General features: G+C 46.2%; 1 protein-coding gene across 2 annotated transcripts in view; it reads left to right on the forward strand.

The window, feature by feature from the left end:
• The window catches only part of LOC126516673 (uncharacterized), a 69,279-nt gene extending 55,443 nt beyond the window's left edge, over positions 1 to 13,836 (forward strand). Inside the window, exons 8-9 of one of the 2 annotated variants that reach the window (XM_055063848.2) lie at positions 11,360 to 11,557; positions 13,631 to 13,836. In XM_055063848.2, coding sequence (XP_054919823.2) covers positions 11,360 to 11,557; positions 13,631 to 13,734 — 302 coding nt within the window. In that variant the 3' untranslated portion in view covers positions 13,735 to 13,836. Of the gene's footprint in view, positions 1 to 11,359; positions 12,105 to 13,630 lie in introns of those variants that run through there. The other variant, XM_072285978.1, reaches the window with a different exon arrangement.
• The last annotated feature ends 1,893 nt before the right edge of the window (positions 13,837 to 15,729 follow it).

Genomic DNA, 15,729 nt, shown 5'->3' on the forward strand with positions numbered 1-15,729 from the left:
CTTCCGATCTTCCCAGAAGCAAGGGGTAACTTTGTGTATTATATGCAGCCTTGGGCATATGTATTTTGTTACAGTGGAGATGTACCGTTGACGTGCACAGAAATGATTAGCTCCCATCCTGTGTCGTCCCCTGGTTGGGCTCCATGGTGGGTTACTTAATTTAGATATATTATTTATGGCATCCAATTTCCCTCCACTCCCTGATCGCTACTACAAGAGGCGGCGCACCGAAGAAATCTTCAACTTCTTTATGGAGCCGAAAGAAACTTTCCAAAAATACCACGTAATTCACAATCAGTGCGATACCAAGTGTGTCCACAGAATATCTCCTTTCGTTGTGGCAAAATCATTGACTGACGGGATCAAGCGGCGCAGGCTACAAAGGAACTCAAATGGGTAGCAGCGACCTTCTTGAAGTTCTTGACAAGAATCGTGACAGTATATTGTTCAAATTCATTGCTTTTTGGGACATTCCTTTTTCAGTCGGCCCACACAGGTACATGAACACTGTCCGCAGTGCCATCTCTGAAAATTACCTGCTTGATCTAAGCGAAAGAGAACTCGAGTGAACTCGGGGGATGGCAAGGTCAGAATGTAGCAAAGGTCCAACGAATAACCATCAGGTGCGACGGCAAGGAAATCTACACGAAACACGTAATCATAACATTTGGAACAAACAAGCTACCAGACTCAGTAGAAACTGGATACTCCATACTCCGTGTACAGCCATACTTTCCGAATCCACGTCGATGCTTCAAGCGTCAGCGGTTCGGGCACGGTTCGCAAAGCTGCCGAGGGTGCACTACTTGTGCAAAATGCGCATCCAACGAGCACTCGTCTGACACTTGCACTTCCACCACCAACTGCGCTAACTGTGACGGGGTTCACCCCGCGTAGTCCCGTTCGTACTCGTCGTGAAAAAGCAAAAAAAAAGCAAATCATCATCAGCCTGGTTACGCCCACTGCAGGGCAAAGGCCTCTCCCATACTTCTCCAACAACCCCGGTCATGTACTAATTGTGGCCATGTCATCCCTGCAAACTTCTTAATCTCATCCGCCCACCTAACTTTCTGCCGCCCCCGGCTACGCTTCCCTTCCCTTGGAATCCAGTTCGTAACCCTTAATGACCATCGGTTATCTTCCCTCCTCATTACATGTCCTGCCCATGCCCATTTCTTTTTCTTGATTTCAACTAAGATATCATAAACTCGAGTTTGTTCCCTCATCCAATCTGCTCTTTTCTTATCCCTTAACGTTACACCCATCATTCTTCTTTCCATAGCTCGTTGCGTCGTCCTCAATTTGAGTAGAACCCTTTTCGTAAGGCTCCAGGTTTCTGCCCCGTAGGTGAGTACTGGTAAGACACAGCTATTATACACTTTTCTCTTGGGGGATAGTGGCAACCTGCTGTTCATGATCTAAGAATGCCTGCAAAACGCGCGCCAGCCCATTCTTATTCTTCTGATTATTTCCGTCTCATGATCCGGATCCGCCGTCACTACCTGCCCTAAGTAGATGTATTCCCTTACCACTTCCAGTGCCTCGCTACCTATTGTTAATTGCTGTTCTCTTCCAAGGCTCTTAAACATTACTTTAGTTTTCAGCAGACTAAGTTTTAGACCCACTCTTCCGCTTTGCCTCTCCAGGTCAGTGAGCATGCATTGCAATTGGTCCCCTGAGTTACTAAGCAAGGCAATATCATCAGCGAATCGCAAGTCACTAAGGTATTCTCCGTTAACTTTTACCCCCAATTCTTCCCAATCCAGGTCTCTGAATACCTCCTGTAAACACGCTGTGAATAGCATTGGAGAGATCGTATCTCCCTGCCTGACGCCTTTCTTTATTGGGATTTTGTTGGTTTCTTTATGGAGGACTACGGTAGCTGTGGAGCCGCTATAGATATCTTTCAGTATTTTTACATACGGCTCGTCTACACGCTGATTCCGTAATGCCTCCATGACTGCTGAGGTTTCGACAGAATCAAACGTTTTCTCGTAATCAATGAAAGCTATATATAAGGGCTGGTTATATTCCTCACATTTGTCTATCACCTGATTGATAGTGTGAATATGGTCTATTGTTGAGTAGCCTTTACGGAATCCTGCCTGGTCCTTTGCTTGACAGAAGTCTAAGGTGTTCCTGATTCTATTTGCGATTACCTTAGTAAACAGTTTGTAGGCAACTGACAGTAAGCTGATCGGTCTATAATTTTTCAAGTCTTTGGCGTCCCCTTTCTTATGGATTAGGATTCTGTTAGCGTTCTTCCAAGATTCTGGTACGCTCGAGGTCATGAGGCATTGCGTATACAGGGTGGCCAGTTTCTCTAGAACAATCTGCCCACCATCCTTCAACAAATCTGCTGTTACCTGATCCTCCCCAGCTGCCTTCCCCCTTTGCATATTTCCCAAGGCTTTCTTTACTTCTTCCGGCGTTACCTGTGGGATTTCGAATCCCTCTACACTTTTCTCTCTTCCATTATCGTTGTGGGTGCCACTGGTACTGTATAAATCTCTATAGAACTCTTCAGTCACTTCAACTATCTCATCTATATCAGTAACGATATTGCCGGCTTTGTCTCTTAACGCATACATCTGATTCTTGCCAATTCCTAGTTTCTTCTTCACTGCTTTTAGGCTTCCTCCGTTCCTGAGAGCATGTTCAATTCTATCCATATTATACTTCCTTATGTCAGCTGTCTTACGCTTGTTGATAAACTTCGAAAGTTCTGCCAGTTCTATTCTAGCTGTAGGGTTAGAGGCTTTCATACATTTCTTGATCAGATCTTTCGTCTCCTGCGATAGTGCGAAAAGCAAATAATCGAAATCAAAATCCAACTTAACCTTTCATTCCAAGAGACACGTAAGCGCTTCTCATTGAACCAGTGTAGTCCGTCCTATACCAATGTGTCGCGCCGAGGGGCAGCGCTACATCATTAGGCGCCCGCCCAAGTCACATGGAGTGTGACGGCGCTCACATCATTAGCAACCCCCCCCCCCCCCCCGCAGCTGGAGTAGCCAGCGCTCTTCCGCCCTATGTCAAGGAGGGCCAGCAGATGCCCGGCCCTGCCGGACCCAGGGCCACTGCCCGTGCAGATAGGCCCGAAACTCCGCGAACGTGACCGCTGAGCGGGCACCATCGACCACCTCAGACGTGGTGGTTGATACAACAACCACAACACCGGCGTCTCAGTCGCCTAGAGAACGGCGCAGCTGCCTCAAGCGCGCTGGGAAGAAAGAAAAATTCCGCATGACGGGGCTGGCAAGGCCTCGTGAGCTAACTTAATCTATATTTCTTACACACACCCCACAAAACACACTTTACATGGGTACACAGATACTACAATGGCATGTTAGGGGTTTACTCCATAATCTAGATGATGTTAAAGAACTCCTACATTAGTTCCATCCAAGGGTGTTGTGTGCCCAAGAAACAGATCTTAAGTCTTTGCACACGAACTTTCTCCGTGAGTATAACATTTACCGCAAAGACCGCAACGAGGCGCTTGCCTCGTCGGGTGGTGCGGCAATAGTAGTAGATAAGGGTGGGGTTGCTTGCCGGCAATCGCAGCCTAAAACTCTCCTAGAGGCAGTTGCAGTCTGCGTGGTGGTCCTTAACGAGTTTGTCACATTACCTCTCTATACATCTCCCCAAACCAGCATTATCGATCATTATCACAGCTTTATCGATGAATTGCCCGAGCCTGATCTTGTAGTAGGAGATCTTAATGCACACAACGCTGTGTGGGGAGATTGTCGGCGTGATGCCAGAGGACACTGAGTAGGAGACTTCCTCTTCTCTGCAAGTGCATGCTTGCTGAATCGGAAAGAGCCTACATACTACAGCGTGAAAATCAAAACACTTTCATCTATCCATTTAGGCATTGCATCTAACACATTAGTACTGTACCTAGAGTAGAACGTGATTGAGAGTTCACACGGGAGTGACCATTTGCCCATTGTGATAAAATTAACAAAAGGTGATTAGTGCTCCCCACATGTGCCCCGTTGGAAAGTCGACTGTGGCCACTGGAAACGATAGAGGAAGCTCACACATTTGGCCTGAGATTGCATATGTACACTTTCTATTGAAGATGCAGTGACATCTTTGCGGTGTTTATAGTTGATGCTGCGTCAATATGTATCCCCGAAACGAATAGATTGCCCTCTAAACTACGTGTTCCCTGGTAGAATAATCAGTGTAAGAATGCTCGCAGAGAGCAAAATAAGGCTTGGGCTCACCTTAGCGATTCTGTAATTACCGAGAACTTGACCAGCTTCCAGAAAAAGTTCTAATGTAGTAGAACGCGCTGCCGCGCCAAAAGGGAAAGCTGGTAAAATTCCTCTCCAGCATAAATATTTAAACAGATGGACGAAAAGCTTGGAACAGGGTAAACAAAGTAAAAGTCATGAAACTCATCCTCTACCATTAGTACATACACGAGAAAACACACTTGAGGGCCAAGCTGATTCTCTAGGCTCACACTTCGAGCATATATCCAGTACATCCCATTACACATATGCATTACAGAGATATCAGAGGCAAGTGGACTGACTGCCTGTGGATCGGAAAGGAAATAGAAATTAATCTTACAACTGTCCATTTAATATGGCGGAATTTCAGAATGCACTAAATGGTTTAAAAGGTCCGCTCAAGGAAGTGACAGAATACTGCATGAAACGATAAAAACTTACGCCCTGAAAACCACAAAACACTAATATCACTATTTTTCTCCGCCGGCTACATTCCGTCCACCTGGAAGGAAGTGATAATCATTCCAAATACTCAAGGACGCCAAGGACCTGACTTCAGCCAGCAGTCACAGGCCTATAGCCTTGACAAGCTGTCTGTGTAAACCGAGAAACGGTTGTAAAAAGTCCACTCCAGGAAGTGACAGAATACTGTATGAAACGATCTAGCACTTACACCCTGAAACCCATAAAAACACTCATGTCAATCTTGGATTCCATGTTTTCCGCCGGCTAGATCCGTCTACCTGGAAAGTGGCAATAATAATTCCAATACTCAATGACAGCAAGGACCTGACTTCAGCCAGCAGTCATAGGCCTATAGCCTTGACAAGTTATCTATGTAAACTGGTTGAGAAAATGGTTAAACGACGCCTCCTTCATTTTCTTAAAAGTAACGAATTATTAGACCCCCTGCATTGTGGTTTCAGGGAAGGTAGATCGACAACTGATCACCTTGTCCGCATCGAGACGAATATTGGCGATGCCTCTGTGCATAAACAGTTCTTTTTGTCAGTATTTATTGATATGGAGAAGGCATAAGACACCACATGGGAGGGGGGGGGGGGGGCGTTTTGGAATTCTCCGTGATTTGGCTGGAATGGGAATCCAGGGCAATTTGCTGAATGTAATCCAAAGTTACTTGTCGAACCGCATGTTCCGTGTTAAATATGGTGATGTCTTATCTCGTCCATTTGTACAGGTGTACCACAAGTTGCTATGCTAAGCTGTACCCTTTTGGTTGTAAAAATGAACTCTCTGCATACTGTCACACCGAGTACAATGTTTTATCATATTTATGTAGATCATGTGCAAATCGGTTACAGGTATTCTAATCTTACTATGTGCAAACGACAAGTACAGCTTGGGCTGAAAAGTTGTCCAAGTGGGCAGACGAGAATGGATTCACGCCAAATCCCCTGAAAACTATGTGTGTCCTTTTCTCGAATAAGAGAGGTGTGCAGCCAAACCCCGTTATTTATCGTAATGGAGAACGACTATGTGTGAGCTCCGAACATAAATTCTTAGTTATTATCTTAGACTATAAACAATCCTTTATCTCTCATATTTGAAGTATCTTAAAGCAAAGTGTCTCACGACAATGGAGCTGTTGAAGCTATAGTCCCGCACATTTTGGGGAAGTGACAGAAGATGCCTCTTGAGCTTGTACAAAGGTCTCATATGGTCATGCCTTGACTACAGAGTCATAGTCTTTAACTCTTCTACGCCTAGTGCCATGAAAATGCTAGATTCCGTTCACCACTTGATACTCCGTCTTACTACAGGTACCTTCAGGACTAGTCCTATAGAAATCATGTACGTTGAATCCAATGAATGGTCCCTACATCTGCAAAAGACATATTTAGGTTTCTCCTACGCCGTGAAGGTTAAATCAGATATGCATCATCCATGTCATTCCACAATTCACGACATATCCAGAGTCAGGCTCTTCCTTAAACTCTGTCCCCCCGGTTCGAAGCACTGTCCGAAGAAACACGCGTCCTTCATCTAGAGAATGTCCTGATGGCTTCTACTCGGCTTCCATCGCCTTGGGAGTGCCAGATTATTCAGTGTGACATCTCTTTCGTAGAAATAGCGAAACGAGCACCTGAGGCGCACATACAACATTTTCTTGAACTTAAGGCGAAGTATTCCTGTGAGGAATTTTTCACGGATGCTTCGAAGTCTCCTTCTTGTGTTGCTTAAGCAGCTCTCGGACCCTCATTTTCAACATCTGGGGCCCTAAATCCGCACACCAGTACCTTTAAAGCGGAAGCATACGCTATACTTTCGGCTATTCAGTACATAAGGCTCACGACTTTCGCTACGGCTATTGTCTTCACAGACTCATTAAGTGTAGTGAGAGCCCTAATTAGTCTTCAAAAATACTACAACTCCATTTTGAATTAATTGTAGAGCTTGTTGTGCCCCGGATATCTGTGCAAGCAAGTGATTGTCTTATGCTGGGTACCTGGCCACAAAGGTATAGAAGGCAACGTAGCTGCTGACGAAAACGCTACGTCAGTAACATTTAGCGACGCAGATGTAAATGTTTCCATCGCTGCCACTAACATAAAATCTTTTGTACGCTGTAAGCAGAGGAATCATTGGCGATAAGAGTGGAATACCCAAGTATTGAATAAGCTACACATTATAAAACCAAAACTATGGAACTGGATAACTGAGAAAACAGCATGATACAATGGAGTACTTGTTTGGCTATTAAGAATAGGAAACACTTATGGTACTTACTCTTACCTCTTGTCTGGGAGGGATCTTTCCATTTTAGTAAGTGTGGCAATGACCTCACAGTTCTCCATGTCCTTATTCAATATCCTGTAATAGAAGCAGAGAGAAAAAAGTATTTCCCTTCTGCGTACCGCGAAAACATACCTCTCCACCCGACATTCTTTCTTAGCAATGAACCGTTTTTTAATCTGAAGAAGGTTGTAGAGTTCTTAGCTGAGACAAACACCCTGATAATCATCTGGCCAGGTAATTCTGAGCATGTGAACAGCCCTTGTATCCAAGGGCTCTCTTGAAGCTCTAGTGTAACTGTTATATTTTTGTTGTGTCATATGTTTTTATTAAAACCCAACTGCAATAGCCCACATCACTAATTAGTCAGAGCCATTATTTTAGTACCAATATGTTTTACACCATTTAATGTAACAGTTTTTAAGGCCCTTTTACAGCCCTGTCGCATCTTCCATTAGGGATTCCTTGACCGCGCCGTCCACATTTTAAAGATAACATTACCATTTTTCATGGCACTATTTCACCATACCTGGACCTTGCGCCATAAAAGACCACACATGAACATAAATTGAGGAAAATAATGTTTAATGGGTAGCTGATCAATTATAAAAAACATCACGAGCTTTCGCAACGTGAGGGCTAACAAAATACCATTCTTCCTATCATCGTGCCTGGTATGGTAAGGTATGCAAAACTTTAATCAGGTCCTTCAGGTCACGCTAGATTCCTAGCCCGAAGCGGGCCGCTCCCACGTCGGAACCGAAAGGCCTAGCCTCTCGGCCGCATCGCGGGCCCGATGGACTGCCCATGTCTGTTCTTCCCGTTCGGGGCTACGGAGAGCCGCGTCCCAACGCTCTTTGGTGGTATCCTTGTCGCTGCGTAACGCGGAGCGCCGCCAGAGCATATGTTCTAAGTTTGCTAAGCTACCCCATCGAGGGCAAGTGTATGAAGCCACGGCTTCGGGAAATATCTTGCTTATTAATAAGGAATTTGGATAGATTCCCGTCTGCAAGAGCCTCAGGGTGAGAGCTTGGGGTCTGTTTAGCTTTATATGCGGAGGCGGATATGATCTGCGCGCCAAGTAAAATTGTTTTGTGAGTTTGTTGTATGCGAGAAGATGGTCCCTGCAGCACGTAACCTCTAAGCATGGCTGCCCTAGCGCCACGCGGTCTTTAAGCCCTCGCGCAGCGTCGTGAGCCAACTCGTTGAGATTAGTCGGCGCTCCATCGATTTCTCCATTGTGTACGGAAAACCAAATGATCGTGTGTGGATTAGAGTCCTTGCCGCGGAGGATCGCCAGGGCCTGTCCGGAAACGATGCCCTTGCCAAAGGCTCTCATTGCCGCCCTCGAGTCACTGTATATTCTGGTTCTCTTGCCATCCAGGTGTGCCAGGGCGATGCCTACCTTTTCCGCCATGTCTGGATCCGTTGTATATGGGGACGCGGAATTCGTGACGTTTCCTCTATCGTCCAGGCAGACCGCGGTGAACGTTCGCCTGTTAGGTTCGAATGCCGCATCGATGAAAGTGCTTTCTTCTACTCGTTCCCTGGCTTTCTCGGCTTTAGCGTGCCTTCTGCCCGTGTACTGGGTGTACGTTCCTCGGAACGGGCATGACCGCGATGCAGTCCCTCAGCTTCCTCTGCAACTGACAGTACTTATCTTCAACCGTGGCGGGCGAGATGCCTACCCTCTTCAAGATTTGTCTTCTGGACTGAGCGGTGGAGGGTCGGATGTATTGAGCTCTCTCTTGCGCCTCGGCAATCTCTTGTAGAGTGTTGTGCATGCCCAACTGCATGAGCCTCTCGGTCTTTGTATATAACGGTAAACCCAGGCCTCTCTTAATCACCTTTCTCAGGAGCGCGTTGAGTTTGTCCCTCTCCACCCTCTGTCATTCGTGCATTGCAGCGACGCAGGCAAAGTGACATAGAACGAAGGCGTGCACCAACCCGACGACGTTGTCTATGTAGCTGTTTTTTTTTTTTTTGCATAGCTTTTTCCAAACAGTGATGTGCGTGGAGCTTCATAGAATCGAAGATATTTTAGTGCAAACAAAGAACGCTTCCCTATATGCGAAAGTTTCCCACATATGCGTGATATCCGCCGATATTTTGCTTTCGTAATAAAGCTTAAGAATGCAGCCTTAAGAATGATACGGTTGCGAGCCATATTTTCTGTGACGCTTAGATAGGTAGAAGTCCCACACCACCATTGGAGCCCGCGAGTGCCGTAGGCGATTGTAGACACGAGATCTAAAAAGCGTGGCCTGTAGCCTACTGCCTGCGTGAGATTATGACAGTCCCGAAAGTCCTTGATGGTGTTAGCTCCGGCGCCGAATCTCGTAAGGACGATGTCCCCATCTAACGGGTTCTTTATGATAATTAATAATCACTGCTTCTATTCCAAAATATCACTTGTTTCTTTTCATAATTAGCATCTAAACGATAAAAGGATTACATGTTGAAAATAGTGTGATTGCACCCCTGTCAGTGCATGCCTTGCAGACACTAACATCACCGTACAAGAAATCGCAATCTTCAGTTTACTAACGAGATTTTCATATTCAAAATTTAACTACCGGCTTAAAGCAACAAACTGCAATTGCACTAATGATCCCCAATACAATGGAGACATGTCCTCGCGACAGAAACACTGTGACTTGCACCAGGCTTTCGATATCGGTATCCGAACTCTGCCAAAAAATGCATAGGCGTTAATTTTCTTCCGGTAATCCGCGAAGGATGATTTCAGAAAAATAATAACTGCCATTAATAAAAACAAACTAGACATTCCGTTTATTTGATTTCTTTCTTCACCTGCGTGTATTGTTCAACTTCACGCTCCTAATATGAATAAAAGAACCAGCAACCAATTAGCCCGCCTCACCCCCTTCATAACTAGAAAGCCAATGCATTTAATAGTACATTCTGGCAACTGGTATCTCAAAATGGATGGTTTCCTGAAGTATTTGATGGGTGGGCATAACGTTATTATTATACGGTTTCATTGTGCAATTAGAGCTTGCATCCTAAGGCTAATAATTAAAAAGGTATTTATTGAAGCGTCGTTATTTAGGAAAAAAACTAAACTCTGCGGATTGCTGGACACATTATATTCGCTTCTTCTTGTGAACCCGATCAGCAGGCTCAATGCACCTTATGTAACATGTCATTTTTCAGATATCTCTTCGAAAAACACTATGCACATACAACGCACATGTTGGTATCCATATGAAGCGAAGCTTCACCGAAGTGTTGTATTGAATGCTGTAAAACACACTATGGGCGATATGCCAAGATTAGGCACATACCTAGCGGCACATATTCATTGGCCCAAGAATGGGGCGGCTGGAATCAAAATTTTACAAAATTAAGGAAGCAGTAGGATAGGATGCGCTATTTCATTAAGAGGTCTGTGTGCTATTGAGATACCACTGAGCCGACACACTATGGTCGCGCTTTGTGTCATACCTTATTGCTTTTTGGGGCAGTGTGCAAAGGTCTGTTCACTCGCACTACCTTGTCGGTGACTATTCAGTGTTATACGAGAAGTATACCGCTCCCTCGAACTCGGCAAGAAGCACAGCGACGACACGCAGTACCGAATCAACGCGGCAAAGAAGGCTTCGCTTTAAAGGCACGGCATGAAGGATGTAAGCACTAAGAAGAAAACTGTGAAATTCCTCGTCTTCTCAATTTTCAATTGCCTAATAGCCCCCAATTTATTATGCACTGATCGAGTGGCACTTGGTGTCATCGGATTCGCTCACTCATTCGACAGTTCAGAGCAGAGTTTCTCTGCCACCCAAAAAATGGGACATGGAGGCAAGATTAGTTTCCTGGACCTCCTTTCTTCTCTTTTGATGAACCTTCACCGCTATGCAACACAGTTGCGCTTCGTATACCCGTTGCCTAAGTTATCTTGGGGCCGCGATTTATGACACTTCTCTGTTAAAAACTAAAGGTGTCAACGACGTGCAAGTGGTGTAGTGGCGCCGATTCATTGACGAAAAAAAATTATCCCATGCTGCTGGCTCAGAGCAATCCCATATTTCAATCGTGGCTATCCTAAAATCTCAGTAATTAAGTTATGTTAACCACAGTCCCAATTCGCTTATCCTTAAATCCCGAAGTTTATTGGTTAAAAATTGAGACATCGGTAAGCATAGGCATTTGGGAGTTGCACATTGCATGTAGATAAAACAGTCAAATATATCCATAAGGATAAGCATTTACAAGTTGCGCATTCCATGTAAGCGCACAGTATTTCTGCGCACGGGAATCCCCGTTGCGCCTGACAATGTGTTTATTGAAATTCAGTGTAATTCACAGCACCCTCACACATGTCGCAATTGCAGGTCCACCTCCACTCAGTGATGTCTCTATGACGAGAAGTGAACATGATGCAACACTGCGATGGAGCGTGCCGCATCCAAGTGCATTCAACGGCGTCGAAGTTACATGGAACTGTAATGGCAACACGAGTATCGTCCATTTCGCCAAAATAAATCAAATTCTCTGGAACCCTTTTTTCTCCGGGCAGGCAGTGCTACCAGGTGAGAAGCAGCAGCTGGTATTTGTACTTTGTCCACATGGAAGTGTGCTGCATTCAGTGTATGCACAAAACTCGCGATTTCTGCGCGGTTCGAATCTAAGAAGAAACCAACTTGGTTATGAAATGACTAACATAAATAATTGATTGGACGTTTCTCTAAACAATATTTTTATCCAGTATTTTCTTCACTTCGCCAACGTGGTTTTCGGAGCTTTTTTTTTTTTATGCGCTTCGACGATATGCTAAATACATTTTGCAACAATATACTCAGTCTATGCTTATGCACATTACTAACAGAGCATGAAAATTTTAGAACGGCTTTGCAGAATCTCGTGTAAACATCTTGCAAATTGCAGTAGCGAAGACGTGATCTCTGCTTCGCGCAGCAGGCTAATACGTATTATAGCACGTTCCTTCAACATCGAATCGGTTGCCCCAGCTCTAAATAAGCTAGGAGTATTGCGCTTTCCTTTTATCTTCTACAGTTCATTTAATTTCCTAATTCAATCCGTTTATTTGCACAATATTGTTACGAGCCACTTATTCTGCGGATGAAGCGGACGTTTTGCTTCATTTACAAACGCTGGCGCATAGCCACGAAGAAGTTGCATAGAAGCCGAGAAAGAGGACGAGCTGTGCCCCGTCCCGCCATCGTTGTTGTTGTGGTGCCGCTCGCTGCCAGTGTATAACTATTGTGGATAAACCATTTTTCACATCTCCGCGTAACATATTTGCTGGAGGTATTGGGTATACCCGAAAGACAGCACGAAACTTCGCAGCGGACATCTTCTGGGCCATGCGACCATGTCGACCGAGTGGCCCGCTGACTCCGCCTCGACTACCACATCGGTTTTCCTGGCCCAACTCCGAGACCCTGGTACCTCCTCCGGTACTGACGCCGTGGACGCCGAAGACAAGTTAACCGAATAAGAGCGAGCCAAGAAGAACAAACGGTGGGACCCAGCCATTATGCTGGCTAACGTTATTCACTACCTCAAGGTAAGGGCCCGTGTTTGATTCCGAACACACGAGAAGGAAATGGCTATTTGGGACACCTGCAAGCAAAAAACTGCAGGAGCTCTTCCGGAAGTGAGTCAGCGAGCCGCCAAGAAGGAACTTTCATGCCGGGCCCAAACATCAACTGAACCATATGTCGTTTCCATTCAAGACGTGTTAGCCCTTTGTCGGCTGGTTGATGACAAAACGCCTGAAGCTGACAAAGTCAGCCGCATACTTAAAGGCATCGCTGATGACGACTTCAATTTACTAGTATATAAGGACTGCTCGGCCGTCGACCGGATCCCGGATACTGTGGTCCAAACCAGTGGCACTCGCGTGACGATCAGCCATATGCTTCAACTGTAATGGGATAGGCCATACTTCCCGCCATTGTCGCTATCGCTGGCCGTCGTCACCTGGTCCCGCGTACACTTACCGCCAGGAAGACAGTCGGTCGTCGTTTCCTGCTCGCAACGACCCACCGCACCCTGATGTTCCTGCTGCGACTCCACGATACAACTCGCCATCCTCGCAGAACCGGCATCATCCCTCTCCGCTGCCCCGTCGCTCGCCGTCGCCACACCCTCGTCGTCCACCTTCCGAAAACCAACCAGTGCGGCTCCGAGAGGTGATGCTGCATTGACCAACTCACTAGGAAATCTTCTGTTGACCCCGGCTAACCGACAAAGCCTTTTGGATGGAGAAGTGGACGGCGTGCCTGTGTCGGCGCTCATAGACACTGGGGCGCAACTATCCTTCATGAGTGCTCGCCTTTTTCGTCGTCTTCGCAAGGTTCTTACGCCAGCCTCTTCGCCTGTCGTTCGCGTTGGCGATGGTGGTAGTCCTTGCGTCGTTGGCATGTGTTCTGCGCGTGTGAGCTTCGCTCGCCACCAGACTTCATTTCTATTCGCCGTTCTAGACCAGTGTCTCCATGACGTCATCCTTGGTCATGGCTTCCTGAGCACCCATTCTGCCCTCATTCTCTCCGTAACAATATAGAGAAATCTGTTCCAGAAGTTCTAAGGGCAAAGTTTGTAGCAGTGACAATACTTTAATTCTATTGATGACTTTGCAGGTATCCCTGAAGACGGAGAATATTGCAAGGCATCTGTCTCAATGTACGAAGACCGAGGCGGAGATATCTATTATGGTCCAGTGATGCCAGCCATTCTCCAGTAGCGTAGCGACGGCAATGCCACAGCGGTAGTATTCCTCCACACTGGGCAGTGTAGGTACCTTCATTTCTGCGGTCAACAATGGAAATAAATAGAACACATTCAATCTACGTGCCGTAATCAAGTGAAGATATTAGTTTAATCAGAGGGTGTTGCTCAGCATGAAACGTGAGGCGTGGAAGCTCAATGATAGTTCCACGACACTTTGATATCGTATAATCGCCACGTGCACAAGAGAAAAAAAAAGTGAGCTTTCCAATACTCAAACTGTACATTGAGTTATGAAGGACATTGAAGGGAAGGCTCCGGGCTCTTGACCACATGAGATTCCTTAACGTGCATGCAAAGCTCGGCTGACGAGGATGCACACGCCGCCATACGTCAGCTTCAGAAGCTGCTGTAGCCAGCTCACGCGCCTTCCTTCATGCAAAGCAATCTTGAAAAAAGTCCCAGTTTCGCCGGAAAAGCCAAGCATCGATTGCGATAGCAAATTCGTAGAAAGCCACCATCGTCGGCTCACCATCGCACGCTTTCACTCGCACATACAGCATACGGCGCGCGGCGAAGACATTATCGCACTTGGGCTTTATACGGAACATCACGGCGACGCCTACTGCAATGATAACGCCGGAAATGCGCATGGAGTGTCCATGTAATTGCTGTCGCAATAAAACGAGCTCTCGAGGGCACGGGAAAATAAGCGAGAAAGTCACGCAGAGTCCGCAATGGCCGCTACGCAGTGCCTGGAAAGCTGCGGGCGCGCACGAGATGCCGGGCGTGCCACCGCATCAAGTGCATGCGCACTGCCGCCTCCGAGGGTTCCCTGCATACGCAGAGCTTTCACGGACGCACAACTAAAACTGCCCAATAAAACATTTCCCTCGTGCTTGCCCGCGACCCTTGGCGCATCGCATAGCAGCAATTCACATCTTCTAGCTGAAGATGAAGTAAGAAGTCTTCGTCGTCAACGCTGTTGTCGGCTCTGACAAGATCGTCATATGCGACATCGCTCAGAACAAAGCATAAGCCGTCGTCATCATTGCAGGAAAGGCCATCGCCGTCACTGCCGTCGTCCACGGAGCTAGTAGCGCCGTCTGCTGAAATTCCTGCATACTCAAACTTGTGGTAGCTATTGTGCGAATGAGGGGGCGCCAGTGGGAAGACAAATTAACCGAATCGACATGCTATCGCATTCTATATAAACGATTTTTTATATAACATTGGATTGCTTTTCACTTGAACTTTGCAGTGTGTTCGAATCAAACAAAAAGTAAAATGAACCAAGGTTGAATCAACGCGACTCGTCTGTAATGGTTAAAAATATGCAGATTCAACGCACATGTTGCGATCTGTCTGAAGCGACGCTTTAGTAAAGTGGTTCACGAAATGCTTGAGAACTAACGGTGATGCGCAGAATTGTGCTTAGTTACATCCTATGCAACTAGTAATCTCATGGAATGTTGTTCTTTATCAACCACAAAGTTCACGACTTAATTGTCTTGTTCACACGCTGTGCCAAAGTACCAACTCCTTCAGGCAGATGCACAGTGTGAGACATATGCACCCTCTCACAGCGCATATCAGTAATATTGACACGTGTACTTATCTTTATCGGGCGACCACGTTTCGCCGCCTAACAACGGTAATCGAACAGCGACGGACGCGCCTGCATGTATCCGACGTTTCTGGAAAGTTATCGATGCTTCTGCCCGGCTGTCTGTTGTCGCCAAACCTTGTGTTATCTGATTTATTCGCCTGACGCGAATGGTGTAGAACTTTGTGGAAGGCACGCGGGTCCCAACGATTAGTCTGGAACATTCGACGATTCTGTATAAAAGCCGACGCGCTTGACCCGCTGATCAGATTTTCGACGATCGCCGAGCGTGTTCGCCACTATCGTTGTGCTATAAGTGTAGCCTGTTTTGTGGGCACAGGTTCGCCCAATAAAAGTTAGTTTTGTCGTTCACAGTATTGCTACTGTGTTATTGAACGTCACCAC

The sequence above is a fragment of the Dermacentor andersoni genome, chromosome 1 (genome assembly GCF_023375885.2).
Source record: "Dermacentor andersoni chromosome 1, qqDerAnde1_hic_scaffold, whole genome shotgun sequence".
NCBI lineage: Eukaryota > Metazoa > Arthropoda > Arachnida > Ixodida > Ixodidae > Dermacentor > Dermacentor andersoni.